Here is a 14,456-nt window from a genome sequence, read left to right as displayed (position 1 = left end):
CTTCTCCCTCTGGGACCAGGTACCCACCTTGGGAACATGCACAGCCGTGTTCATATCTGCCAGCACTCCAGGGCAGGGGAGAGTTCTCCTCACCACAGAGTTCTCCTATCGTTTCAGTGGCCTTCCTTTTTCCAGTTATATTTTTAGTTGGTTGCTGTAATATTTGACTAACTTCCAGAGTTTCAGTAAAGTTGAGTTTGATAATATTTGCCAAGTTATTGGTGCTTCTTGGGAGGAAAGCCCCCCAAAGTTCCTTCGTCTGCCATTTTGACTGAGGTCCTCATAGAATGAACTAGGTAATATCCTCCCCTATTTGATTTTCTGGAAGACTTGTGTAGACTTGGCATTAATTTTTTCTTACATGTTTAGTAGAATTCATTCAGAAAGCCATCCAGGCCTGGTGTTTCTTGGTGGGAAAGTTTTAAAATACAAATTTACCTTCCTTAATAGATATAGGAAATATTCAGGTAATCTATCCCTTCTTGAGTGAGCTTTGGCAGTCTTATTTTTTCTTCTTTTAATTTTTTATTGGAGTATAGTTGATGGCAGTTTGTGTCTTGGAAGGAATTTCTCTGTTTCATCTAAATTTCATCTAAATTGTCAAGTCTGTTCTCAGTATTTGTTTGAAGACCTAACTTCCCATTGGTGACTTAATACTGTTTATTTCATTAGTCTTCTCTCAATGACTTTTCCCCTTATTCTGGCATATTCAATATTGCTTTACTCTATTTCTGGAAGTTTTATCCAACCAAATTATTGTTTTTTAGACCCTCAAAGTCCTCCTTATAGTCACCCTCTTTGAATTCTCAGTTATTTTTCTAATTTTTCCTTTTCCCAATTTCTTATTAGTAACTTCTAAGTCTTTACTTGTGTTAATGACTTACCAACTATGATTTTAACGTTGTTTGGAACTTGTAATAGATTTTCTTCAAAAAAATCAACTTGCAAATTTTGTAGCCGAACCCATTTATCCACTGGGAACTTTCCTGTACCAGCATAGGTTAGAGTCAGTCAGCGTAGGATAATGTATAAATTGTGGAGCTATGCTGCCTGGCCTTTGATCTTAACTTTGCCATGTGTCCTAATTTCTCCTCTGGGCCTCTTTTCTTGCACCTGAAAAATGGAGGTGATAATAGTATTTACTTCATATAAAAATTATATAAGTTAAAACAATCTAGTACAAAGTTAGAACTCATCAATTATTTACTACTGTTATTTATCAACAATGACTCTGTGTTAAAAATGGAAACTTCTGGGCTTCCTGGTGGCGCAGTGGTTGAGAGTCCACCTGCTGATGCAGGGGACACGGGTTCGTGCCCTGGTCTGCAAGGATCCCACATGCCGCGGAGCGGCTGGGCCCGTGAGCCACGGCCACTGAGCCTGTGTGTCCGGAGCCTGTGCTCCGCAACAGGAGAGGCCACAACAGTGAGAGGCCCGCGTACCGCAAAAAAAAAAAAAAAAAAAAAAAAAAAAGGAAACTTCTTAGAGGTAGGGAGCAGTGCTTCTGTTTACCTGATCTTATTCATCATCCAACACAATGCCTTGATGACTGTCCTTTTTTGGTCTCATTTTTTTAAAAAAAATTTTATCAAATTATTTCCCAACTGTATAATGAAAAATAACAAATTTTATCCATCTTCAATGTCTCTGTTTCCTCAAGGTATAGAAAACTCAGTGTATAATTTCTGACTACTTGGATATCGGTGTTTCTGAGCTTTTCTGGGCCAGCAAGCAGTTGGTGAATGGGGCTCTGTGAAATAGATAGTGCTTTATTTTTGAAAAGGAAAGGGTCACTTTTAGTTTTGTATGTAAAGGTGTCCAGATCTTTGCTTTAGAAAGATTTCATTGTGTATGTTTCAGTGTTGCACTTTATGTTTAGTAATTAAGAACATGGATGAAGCTATAAATTTGTATGTGGGGGTATGTGGTGTATATGTGCTTGAAAAAAAACAAGAGTTTCTCTGGAAGAATACTCAAGAAATGGGTGATATTTGTTGCCTGTAAAGAGGGAAAATGTGTGGTTGGTGGATAGGGATGGGAGGGAGATTGTATTCCCTTTTTGACCTTTTGAATTTAGTGACATATTATCAATACATACATTACCCATTTAAAAAAAGTCATTTAGGGGCTTCCCTGGTGGCGCAGTGGTTGAGAGTCTGCCTTCCGATGCAGGGGACACGGGTTCGTGCCCCGGCCTGGGAAGATCCCACATGCCGCGGAGTGGCTAGGCCCGTGAGCCATGACCACTGGGCCTGCACATCCGGAGCCTGTGCTCCGCAACAGGAGAGGCCACAACAGTGAGAGGCCCACGTAGGGACTTCCCTTGTGGCCCAGCAGTTAAGACTCCACGCTCCCAGTGCAGGGGGCCCAGGTTCAATCCCTGGTCAGGAAACTAGATCCCACATGCTGCAACTAAGAGCCCACATGCCAGAACTAAAGATGCCTCATGCCACAACTGAAAAAGATCCCACATGCTGCAACTAAAGATCCCGCATGCCACAACGAAGATCCCGAACGAGGCAACAAAGATGCCATCCCGTGTGCTGCAACTAAGACCAGCCACGGTCAAATAAATAAATATATATTTTTTAAAAAGTTACTTTTAGCAATACAAAAAATATGCAGTGAAAACTCTTACACTCACCTCAGACATCCAAAAACCCCTCCGGAGAAGCAACCACTGTTAAATTCCTTCTGTAGACTTCCAGAAATGTCTGTTTATTACAAGACTATATGTTTTTATATCCTTTTCTAACATACTAATGGGAATTACTATACCCACTTAACCTATTTTCCTTAGCAATTGGGAACATATACATCTTCCTAATTCTTTTAATGCTGCATAGTATCCATTATACCATAAATTTTTAGCAGATTGCTGTTAGAGGGCATGTAGGTAGTTTCCAGCTTTTGCAGTTATAAATGACAACTGCAGTGAACATCTTATACATGGATTTTTCTGCAAATGTAAAAGTGTAGTTGAGGAATAAATTCCTGGAAGTAGTATTGCTGGATCAAAGGATAAATACATTTGAAGTTTGTTATTGCCAGATTACCCTCCAAACTGATGGCACTCCCAATAATAATATATATTGGGAGCCTGTTTTCCCATCACTAACACTTTGTGTTACAAAATTTTATTTATCGTTGTTAATGTGGTAGGTAAAAATGGATCTTGTTTTGATTTGTAACTAGTAAATAGTAGAGCCACAATTTGAAGCCAGCATCTTAATTGAGCTGGTACTGATACTACAAAGCTGGAACTAATATTCTTAACCACTACATTGTATGTACTACCTCAACGTGGTGAATAATTGAGCATGTTGAGCATTTTAGTATATATATATATATATATATATATATATATATATATATTTTTTTTTTTTTGAGGTACGTGGGCCTCTCACTGTTGTGGCCTCTCCTGTTGCGGAGCACAGGCTCCGGACACGCAGGCTCAGCGGCCATGGCTCACGGGCCCAGCCGCTCCGCGACCTGTGGGATCTTCCCAGACCGGGGCGCGAACCCGTGTCCCCTGCATCGGCAGGCAGACTCTCAACCACTGTGCCACCAGGGAAGCCCTAGCATATATATTTTTTAAATTAATTAATTAATTTTATTTTTGACCATGTTGGGTCTTCGCTGCTGCACGCGGGCCCCCTTTAGTTGCGGCGAGCGGGGGCCACTCTTCGTTGCGGTGTGCGGGCCCCCCACTGCGGCGGCCTCTCCCGCCGTAGAGCACGGGCTCCAGGTACGAGGGCTTCAGGAGTTGTGGCTCCCGGGCTCCAGAGTGCAGGCCCAGTAGCTGTGGCGCACGGGCCCAGCTGCTCCGCGGCACGCAGGATCCTCTCGGACCAGGGCTCGAACCTGCGTCCCCTGCATTGGCAGGTGGACTCCCAACCACTGCACCACCAGGGAAGCCCTAGCATATTTTTAAGGTATTTGCACTTATTGTTTATGTGCACTTTGTCTATATTCCTATTATGGATTTACTATCATTTTTTTAAGTGTCTTCTTACTGGCAAGCATCGTAGAAATAATTGATTCAGCCAGGAAACATCAAAAGATGATAAAACTAGTGGGTGGAAAGTTTAATGCAGGGCAGGATATTTACAGGGCTTTGAGTACTTCCCCCCCAAACGGTGATTGATTATTAAAGGGAAAATGGAACTTTACAGTGAAGAAACCTGGCAGACACCAACTCAGTCATGTGATCAAGCTTAACTTCTCTAGTAATGGGACAAATCAAAAATGTGTACCACGTGATAGGATTCAATGAGAAGAACACAGCATCTCTTCTGTGATTTTCTGCCAAAGATGCAAACTTTGATCATGAGGAAACATCAGATAAGTTGAGGAACATTTTAAAAAGTAACTGGCCTATAATCTTCAAAAATGCCAAGATCATGAAGGACAAGAAAAGTAAGTTTGAAATTATTTCAAAATAAAAAGAAAAATTCCTCTTTTCATAACTTGGGACCAGTTCGTTTTTTCAAACCAATATTAAAATCCACTAAGGTAAATGTATAACTAGTTTTTAGAGGTATATTTGTCACAAAAAGTTAGTTATAATTGATTCTTGAGTTTCTTTTATTATCTTCAAATCCAAGTCCATTTTAAATCCATTATATACAGTCTTTCCTCATTATTCATGAATTTCATATTTGGAATTCAACTACTTGCTAAAGTGTATTTGTAGTCCTGAAATCAACACTCAGAACACTGTCCCAGTCATTTGTAGATATGTGTAGAGCAGTGAAAAACTTGAGTTCAGATGTAATGTTCCCAGCTGAAGGTCTAACAAGGCCTTTTTGCTTCATCTCTTGTACTGTAAACATGTGTCCTTTTTGCTATGTATTTAGTGCCTTATTTTTCACATTTTTGTGCATTTTGTTGGTGATTTCACAGTTTAAAATGGCCCTTAAGTGTAATGCTGAACTACTGTCTAGTGTTCCTATGCACAAGAAGGCTGTGATATTCCTTATGAAGAAGGAAAAACATGTGGTAGATGAGCTTCATTAGGGCATGAGGTATAGTGCTGTTGACCATGAGTGCGATGTTAATAAAGTGATAATATATATTTTAAAAGGTATCTTTAAGTACATAAAATCTGTTTTTTTTGGCTGCATCGGGTCTTAGTTGCAGTATACGGGGTCTTAGTTGTGGTGTGCAGGCTTCTCTCTAGTTGTGGCGTGTGGGTTTTTTCTCTCTAGTTGTGCCACACAGGCTCCACGCCACGTGGGTTCTGTAGTTTGTGGCACTTGGGCTTTCTCATTGAGGGGTGCGAGCTCAGTAGCTGTGGCAGGTGGGCTTAGTTGCCCCGCGCCATATGGGATCTTAGTTCCCTGACCAGGGATCGAACCCGAGTGCCCTGCATTGGAAGGTGGATTCTTTACCACTGGAGCACCAGGGAAGTCCCTAAAATCTGTTTTTTAAAAGGGAGTTTATACCAACTTTCCCCAAATGGGACACTATTGTTCATTGCTTATATATATGAATGCTACAGAATGGGACTGCTTTTGATACTACTAATGAAACTAGTTTTTAAATACAAAGAAAATGCCAGGCCTTTAATATTTACGGTTTGAATGAAGCACTCTTACTAGGAGAAAAGGAGAAAAAGTTCACCTAGAGATTGAAGACAGACTAGTGCCAAAATTTCATAAAACTCAGAACTCATTTTTGAAGTGGAATTAGTGGCTATCGATTGAAATAACAGTGCTGTGGATCAACAATGACATAAATGTGTGGCCTTGAAGAAACATGTAACTTACTACAACTGCTTACTATTGTGGATAATTCTTCAATGAATCCAGTTAAAGTTTGCTTACATACTTGCTCCTCACCTTTTGAGAAATATGCCCCTTTACAAATCTCTGAAGTCTAAGATATTTTATTATAGTTATATAAAATATTGGTTAAATAAAACTGATTTCTTTCACTTCATGTCACTAAAAATCTCAGTATTTTTTGATAAGGTACACTGTTTGACCACGTACTTTATTACAGGCAGTGAGGTCACTCAAGGAGACAATCGAAGACTGTTGGGACCAGGATGCAGAGGCTCGGCTTACCGCACAGTGTGCTGAGGAGAGGATGGCTGAACTTATGATGATATGGGAAAGAAACAAATCTGTGAGCCCAACAGTCAATCCAATGTCTACTGCTATGCAGAATGAGCGGTAAGACCCTGAAGGTTTGGAATCCCTCTGTCAGTATTTAAAACTGATACCAAACAGAGAACAGGAAATAAATACTATTAAACCAGACTAAAAGTGCAGTGATTAACTTGTACAATCTAATGTCATAATTTTTCTTTCAGTATTCCTGTTCTTTTACTGAAGTTTTTGTTTGGTATAAGTGCAAGGTGAAATCTGTGTTTTTGTATATCTGACGATATAGTAAAAGATCAGTCTTTCTCTGTTAATGCTGCAAGTTCCCTACAGTAATGAAGGAAAAACATTTTCATAGTTCCAAAAGTTTATAAGCACTTCTACATACTATACTGTCTTGATTATACTTTGTTGGTATTATTTCTCTTTCCCCTGCATTTTGTTTGTTTGTTTGTTTACCTCTATGAATTTGCCTATGTATCTAACCACTGCTTCACTGGAAACTAAAGTTTCCAGCCTTCCTATCCAATGTTCTTTCTTTATAGAATGCTACTACATTTACAAGAAAGCAATTTGTAAGGTCTTTTCATCCCATTATGAGCATTATTTCATGAGATATTTCTTAGAACTATTAGAACTATGATTTTTGGTTCTAAATAAAAGGGCTTAAAAAATTCCTAAAACTTGGAACTTTCAGACTGTGTAATCTGTGTTTCTTTGTTACACGTTTAGGGGATAAAGTCTTCCCCAAAATTTGTCATTTTATCTAAAATGTTATGTTAAAAGTTTTCAGAAGGGCATCCAGGAAAGAGTAACCAGAGAAAATTGAGATAAAAACAACTCAATTCTTGAATCATTTTCTTTGCTATTTTCTGTTGTTCTAATTTCTGAGAACGGTTTGTGTTATGAACTATAGGCCCAAAATTGGGTTTACACTACTTACATTTAGACTGAATTACCTTCAGCATATAAACCTTTATTCCCATTATATCAGGAAGTCAAGGAAGGTAGAGACTAGCAATTCTAAATATAAATTTCCTCATTTTACACACACCTGAAGATAGTCTTACTCTTCCATCTCCCTTTATCTCTGTATTTTCTACGTGCTTTAGTATGCTATTTGCATCTCTCTTAAGAGTCAGCTAGTTTTACTTTAAGTGTTTTTTAACTTTTCTTGACTGGTAAGAAGAAACTTTGATGCTCCTCCTTTCTTTGGCCATTTTTGCCTCCTATGTTATTCAGCTCTACCCTTTACATGCTTCTTTTCATGTCTTCTAAATAGTTTCCTCCAAATCATGGTTCATCCCACACTCATTCCACTCTAGGTTTCATTGTATTGAATCTTACCCTACATCCCTCCATAACTTCCTTGTCTTGTGCAGTACAAAAGCTTTTTTCTTCCTCCCCTTCCTGTCATTCCCCTCATAATAACTTCATCAGTCTTTCTTCATAGCACTTCTCCTTTAGTTGCTGCTTTTCTGCTCTAACACTTGTATCTATTAATGTTCCCAATGTTTATACTTGATTGTTTTAGTTAAAACTCTCCCTCACTTTTATTTTATTTTATTTCATTTCATTTCGTTTCATTTCATTTTTCCTTCCAGTTTTATTGAGGTATAATTGATATATAGCACCATATAAGTTTAACATAAATAGCATAATGATTTGACTCACATACATCATTAAATGATTATCACAATAAATTTAGTGAATATTCATCATCTCATATAAATACAAAATTAAGGAAATAGGGAAAAAAACAATTTTTTCCCTTTGTGATGAGATCTCTTCGGATTTACTCTCTTAACAACTTTCATACATAACATACAGCAGTGCTAATTATATTTATCATGTACATTACATCCCTAGTACTTACTTATCTTATAACTGGAAGTTTGGACCTTTTGACTGCCTTCATCCAGTTCCGCCTACCCCCACCCTTTGCCTCTAGTAGCCACAAGTCTGATCTCTTTTTCTATGAGTTTGTTTTTGAAATATAATCAACCTACAACACTATGTTAGTTCCTGTTACACAACATAGTGATTTGGTATTTCTGTATATTTCAAAATGATCACCAAGATATGTCCAGTTACAGTATATCACCATACAAAGTTATTACATAGTTATTTACTATATTCCCCCACAGTGTGCATTTCATACCCATGACTCATTTATAATGCAACTAGAATTTTATACCTCTTCATCTCCCTCACCTATTTCTTTCCTCCCTCCAACCCCCTCTTCTCTGGCAACTACCTGTTTCTTCTCTGTATCGGTACCTCTGTTTCTGTTTAGTTTTGTTTGTTCATTTGTTTTGTTTTTTAGATTCAGTGTAAAAGTGAAATCATATAGTATATCTGTTCACCTATCAATAGGCACTTGGGTTGCTTCCATATCTTGGCCTGGCTTTTATTTTTAAAACATAAATATATTATAGTATGATGCTCAAGAACCATCACTCCCAAGGTGTGATAGTGACAGTGAAAAACCCTTGGTAACTGGAGAGCAGTTCTGAATCTTTGATTATTTATTTATTTATTTATTTATATTTGGGTCTTCGTTGCTGCGTGCTGGCTTTCTCTAGTTGCGGCCAGCAGGGGCTACTCTTTGTGGTACGTGGGCTTCTCATTGCAGTGGCTTCTCTTGTTGCGGAGCATGGGCTCTAGGTGCGCAGGCTTCAGTCGTTGTGGCATACGGGCTCAGTTGTGGCTCGTGGGCTCTAGAACGCAGGCTCAGTAGTTGCAACGCGCGGGCTTAGTTGCTCCACGGCATGTGGGATCTTCCTGGACCAGGGCTCAAACCCGTGTCCCCTGCATTGGCAGGCAGATTCTTAACCACTGCGCCACCAGGGAAGTCCTGAATCTTTGATTTTTTTTTTTTTTTTTTTTAATTTGAGTGTCACATTCTGTCTTGTACTCTAGGCTCTAAGGCCCATATCTAAGACCTTCATTGATATGGCTCAGTCTACCTAGGAAGATATGTTTCTTTGCTAGACTATGCCATTTAATGGAACACTTTGGAATAACCTAAAAGCTTGTGTTCTTTTTACTATTTGGAACTTATTTGGTAATATATTTGTTGAGTAGCCACTGTGTATCTAGAATGGTGGAAATGCAAAAGACACATGCCTTGGTTCCTCCTCTCACAGAACTTCATGTCTTGTGCAAATATACAATTTATAAAGATATATTTGCTGATATTACAAAACTATAGGGGAGATCTTTAAAAATAATAACTCTTATAAACCAAAATAATGAACATCTATAAAAATCATATCTAGGTTGACATAGGTTTTTTGGTAGGGTTAAGTAGTATAAAACTAGCCTTTAGCAAGTTATTAGTTGATACTTGATTAATATTTGATTATAATTTTTTTTCTTAAATAATCTCTAGAATACTGTGGGTTAGAAATAAAATAAAAAGCAGTTCATACTTTAAAATCAGAGGTGTTAAACTTGGAGAGTCAGTTTGTCATAAATGTATTCTCAACATGGCACTTTTTTTCTTTCTTTAAGCAACCTGTCACACAATAGGCGTGTGCCAAAGATTGGCCCTTATCCAGATTATTCTTCTTCCTCATACATTGAAGACTCTATCCATCACACTGACAGCATTGTGAAGAATATTTCCTCTGAGCATTCGATGTCCAGCACTCCTTTGACTATAGGGGAAAAGAACCGAAACTCGATTAACTATGAACGGCAGCAAGCACAAGCTCGAATCCCCAGCCCTGAAACAAGCGTCACCAGCCTGTCTACCAACACTACAACCACAAACACCACTGGCCTCACTCCAAGCACCGGCATGACCACTATATCTGAGATGCCATACCCAGATGAAACAAATCTGCATGCTACAAATGTTTCACAGACAATCGGGCCAACCCCTGTCTGCTTACAACTGACAGAAGAAGACTTGGAGACCAACAAGCTGGACCCAAAAGAAGTTGATAAAAACCTCAAGGAAAGTTCTGATGAGAATCTCATGGAGCATTCTCTTAAACAGTTCAGTGCGCCAGACCCCCTGAGCAGTACCAGTTCTAGCTTGCTTTACCCCCTCATAAAGCTTGCGGTGGAAGTGACTGGGCAGCAGGACTTCACACAGGCTGCAAATGGCCAAGCATGTTTAATTCCTGATGTCCCACCTGCTCAGATCTATCCTCTCCCCAAGCAACAGAACCTTCCTAAGAGACCTACTAGTTTGCCTTTAAACACCAAAAATTCAACAAAGGAGCCCCGGCTGAAATTTGGCAGCAAGCACAAATCAAACTTGAAACAAGTAGAAACTGGAGTTGCCAAGATGAATACAATCAATGCTGCAGAACCTCATGTGGTGACAGTCACCATGAATGGTGTGGCAGGTAGAAACCACAACGTTAACTCCCATGCTGCCACTACCCAGTATGCCAATGGGGTAGTACCATCTGGCCAGACAGCCAACACAGTGGCACATAGAGCCCAAGAAATGCTGCAGAATCAGTTCATTGGTGAGGACACCCGGCTGAATATTAATTCCAGTCCTGATGAGCATGAACCTTTACTGAGACGAGAGCAACAGGCTGGCCACGATGAAGGTGTTCTGGATCGTCTTGTGGACAGGAGGGAACGGCCACTGGAAGGCGGCCGAACTAATTCCAATAACAACAACAGCAATCCATGTTCAGAGCAAGATGTTCTTACACAGGGTGTTCCAAGCACAATAGCAGACCCTGGACCATCAAAGCCTAGAAGAGCACAGAGGCCTAATTCTCTGGATCTTTCAGCCACAAATGTCCTTGATGACAGCAGTTTGCAGTGTAAGTGGAGGGATTGTATAATCTCTCCTTGTCTTTTGGGACCATTTAAGTAACTACTTAGATAGAAACAGATTGTGTTTCAACAGCAGTATTTACTTTTCCGCATTTGATTGGACTTCAAAAGTAATTAGACTATTGTAAAGAAAAAAGTAATTTTTTGTTGATAATTAAAAAGTCAGTGTCACAATAATCAGAATAATTACCAATTTAGTATGTGCCTTATGTAGCTGCTGGTTTATAATGCAACTCACATACTTTCTGTGAATAGTTGAGATAAAGTATTCACCAGTTTAAAAGATCCAAGTAAAATGATACCAGTATAACTTTTGAAACAGTTTGTTGAGCATATTATACCTATTATATACACATTTAGATTTTATCTGACTAATCTTAATAAATCTTAAAAGTCCAGAGAAAATTCAGAAAAGTCACTATAAAGAAACTATAAAATTGTTCTTGGTTTTTAATGTCAGTTTTTTCAGGAGTTGTGTGTTGAGTCTCCCACATGCCTGTAGCATTGTACTATGGGACCTCTAGCAACTTAAACAAATAACTTGATACTTGGTTTATGGTCCTAGAGGGACTGTAACACAAGACAGGAGAGCTCACCAAAATCTTTAACAGTCATCATTGTACAAAATGATTTCTCTTTTAGACCGATAGCACTTATAAAAAAAAAAACAACTAAGTCATGTTTTATGGTTGTTGTCAAGGACTAAGAAATGGGCTAAAGGGATTCAGCTGTCCAAAATCAGTAGAATCTAGCCCCTTGCTTGAGTGGCTTGTATTATAAAAAAGTTGACATACCTTATGGCAAGGTTCCATATCAGTAAAATGTCTTGTCAGGTTTGAGATGGGAAATTACTAGAAAATTTGTACTGTAGTGTTTATGTCACTCTTCTGAAAAGTATTATATTCCAGGTGCCTACTTTGATCATGAAGTAGAATGATTAAATGCATTTTGCCAAGTTAGGCTTGCTACCAATAACCAAAGGATTTGAGAATACAATTGAGAACTTGGAATTTTCTCCTGTTTTTGCTTTTTGTGGTTTTTCTATATTTTCTTCCTTGCCCTGTGGAATTCAACCAGTTATAAAAACGTTGGGCTTACAGAGTATCAAAAATAAGTTGGTTAAGGTTTGCCTAGAAAAATATTGTTTAGCATCATAAATTTCAAGAAATGTCCATTAGCTCCTCCTGTAGACATTAGTTTGATCTCTTTTCCAGTTACAACCCTAACTTATTACTTTTTAATAGTTTCTTTATATATAGTTCATTTTTCTGCACTTTTATTTTCAGTAGGTGAGTCAACACAAGATGGCAAATCAGGATCTGGTGAAAAAATCAAGAAACGTGTGAAAACTCCCTATTCTCTTAAACGGTGGCGCCCATCCACCTGGGTCATCTCCACTGAACCACTGGACTGTGAGGTCAACAACAATGGCAAAGACAGGGCAGTTCATTCCAAATCCAGCACCGCTGTTTACCTTGCAGAAGGAGGCACTGCCACAACCATGGTGTCAAAAGATATAGGAATGAACTGTCTGTGAAATGTTTCCAAGCCTATGGAGTGAAATTATTTTTTGCATCATTTAAACATGCAGAAGACATTTTAAAAAAAACTGCTTTATTCTCCTGTCAGTACCCCCTCCCACCCCTGCAACAAGGACTTGCTTTAAATAGATTTCAGCTATGCAGAAAAATTTAGCTTATGCTTCCATATTTTTTAATTTTGTTTTTTTTAAGTTTTGCACTTTTGTTTAGTCTCGCTAAAGTTATATTTGTCTGTTATGACCACAGAATTATATGTGTGTGTATCAAAAGTGGTCTCAAAATATTTTTTTAAGAAAAAAAAGCAAAAACAATGTATTGCTGATAATCAGTTTGGACCAGTTTCTAAAGGTCATTAAATCAGAAACAAATTAATACAGGTTTGACTGCAGTGGTGTCTAGTATCCGTGTTTTATTTCTGGGCACAAGCTAGTTTATATGTTGATATGTTCCTGAACACATTATCTGTTGGACTTTCTTTTCTCTTGTGTTTTGTTTGAATGTGCAATAGTCTATAGGCCACAAGTAGCTTTCTCATAAGTTCTCTTCCTAACAGAATATGCATTCTTCCAAGATATGAACATTTTCCTCCCCCATCCTCCATACTTTCAGCAGGTCAGTTCTTTGACAGTGAATTTTTGCACAAGAGAAAGCAGCTACCTGATTTCTTGCTTTCTCTCTCCTTATGGAGAATGCAAAAACATTGTCTCAAAGGGCTCTAAAGAAGGAACTACCAAAACCTAATTTGAAATGCCATTTCTTTTATCCTTCCAAATCCTAAACATTTCCTTCCAGGCATTTTAATAAACATATTTGGTTCTGGTTTTGGAAGTTCGTAAGAGCGTAGAACAATGAGCAAGTCAAATATTAGCTGTTTTCCATTTTATTTTATTTTTTATATGTATGTTCATGTTCCATATTCATTTAAGTAGCACATTTTTATCAGAAAACTTATAGAGCTATACCTATATGGAATTTTTAAGTAGATAGATGGTTAACACAATATAGTATTATAGCCTTCATTCTCTGAATAGGCCATGTTTGACTCAAATAAAATTACATCCTGTTTAAAATAACTTCAAAAGTAATTCATAGTTTTGAACCTGTAGTATCTTTTTTTTTTCTTTTCCCAAGCAAAGCCTGGTAACTTTATCTGAAAATGATTCCTCTTCCCATGACCTAAAACACTGTGTGGAAAAATCATTCAACTGGCATGCCAAATCCCTGTGGAAGGAAGGATTGCTGCCAAACCTATCATTTTTGAGCAGCCTGAGACTTAACCTCTCTCTTTTCAAAACTGTTTCTTCACTAATCCTATTTTCATAATTTTTCCATTTGCCAGTTTTTCATATCATCTTTGATATGTGAGCATTTATTATTTACATTATATTAGAATGTACCTTTTAGTGATAACATTATGTATATTCAAATCATGTTGTTTTTTTAAAGCTTCCTTTGCTTCTTTCATTACTGATAATCATCTCTAAAACAATCTCTGCATGTTTTTTTAAATAAAGCACTTTATGTCAAATAAGGGACTTTTTTTATGAGCACAAATCGTTTTCTATCAATTTGCAAACAGTGAAGATCTCACTTTTTTTTCCCCCAGATTCTCAAGTACTTAATAGACATTAATTAAGTTCTAAGATTTCTCTGGGAGATAAAAAAGCTGAGAGGAAAACACAAATCCCAAATTCCTGATTGAGGTTTTTATCTCTTGAACAAAATTTTCTCACTCATATTCCTCTATCCACATCATTTAGCTAAAGACAGCCTAAATTTCCCAATTTGCTATCCAAAATATTTATGACTTGTGCATATAAGCCTTCTTTTGTTTGCCATCTACTGTGATCTTATGAAGTGAGATGTTTAGCTAGATTGCTGAATGTGGTTTTGAATTTAGAATTAACATTATTTTGCTAGTACCCAGGATTTCCACCCTTTGTATTTTATTGGCCTTTCTCTTGATTCAGATCCTTAACATATTTTTCAGTCATCT

General features: G+C 37.9%; 1 protein-coding gene across 2 annotated transcripts in view; it reads left to right on the top strand.

The window, feature by feature from the left end:
- The window catches only part of BMPR2 (bone morphogenetic protein receptor type 2), a 189,626-nt gene extending 175,657 nt beyond the window's left edge, over positions 1 to 13,969 (top strand). For both annotated transcript variants that reach the window (XM_060152303.1, XM_060152302.1), the window contains exons 11-13: positions 6,007 to 6,179; positions 9,627 to 10,906; positions 12,206 to 13,969. In XM_060152303.1, the coding sequence (XP_060008286.1) occupies positions 6,007 to 6,179; positions 9,627 to 10,906; positions 12,206 to 12,456 (1,704 nt within the window). In that variant the 3' untranslated portion in view covers positions 12,457 to 13,969. The remainder of the gene's footprint in view (positions 1 to 6,006; positions 6,180 to 9,626; positions 10,907 to 12,205) is intronic.
- The last annotated feature ends 487 nt before the right edge of the window (positions 13,970 to 14,456 follow it).

The sequence above is a fragment of the Lagenorhynchus albirostris genome, chromosome 6 (genome assembly GCF_949774975.1).
Source record: "Lagenorhynchus albirostris chromosome 6, mLagAlb1.1, whole genome shotgun sequence".
In the NCBI taxonomy this organism is placed as follows: Eukaryota; Metazoa; Chordata; class Mammalia; order Artiodactyla; family Delphinidae; genus Lagenorhynchus; species Lagenorhynchus albirostris.
Note: the sequence above shows the minus strand (reverse complement) of the source record. Positions and strands in the feature narration are given on the sequence as shown.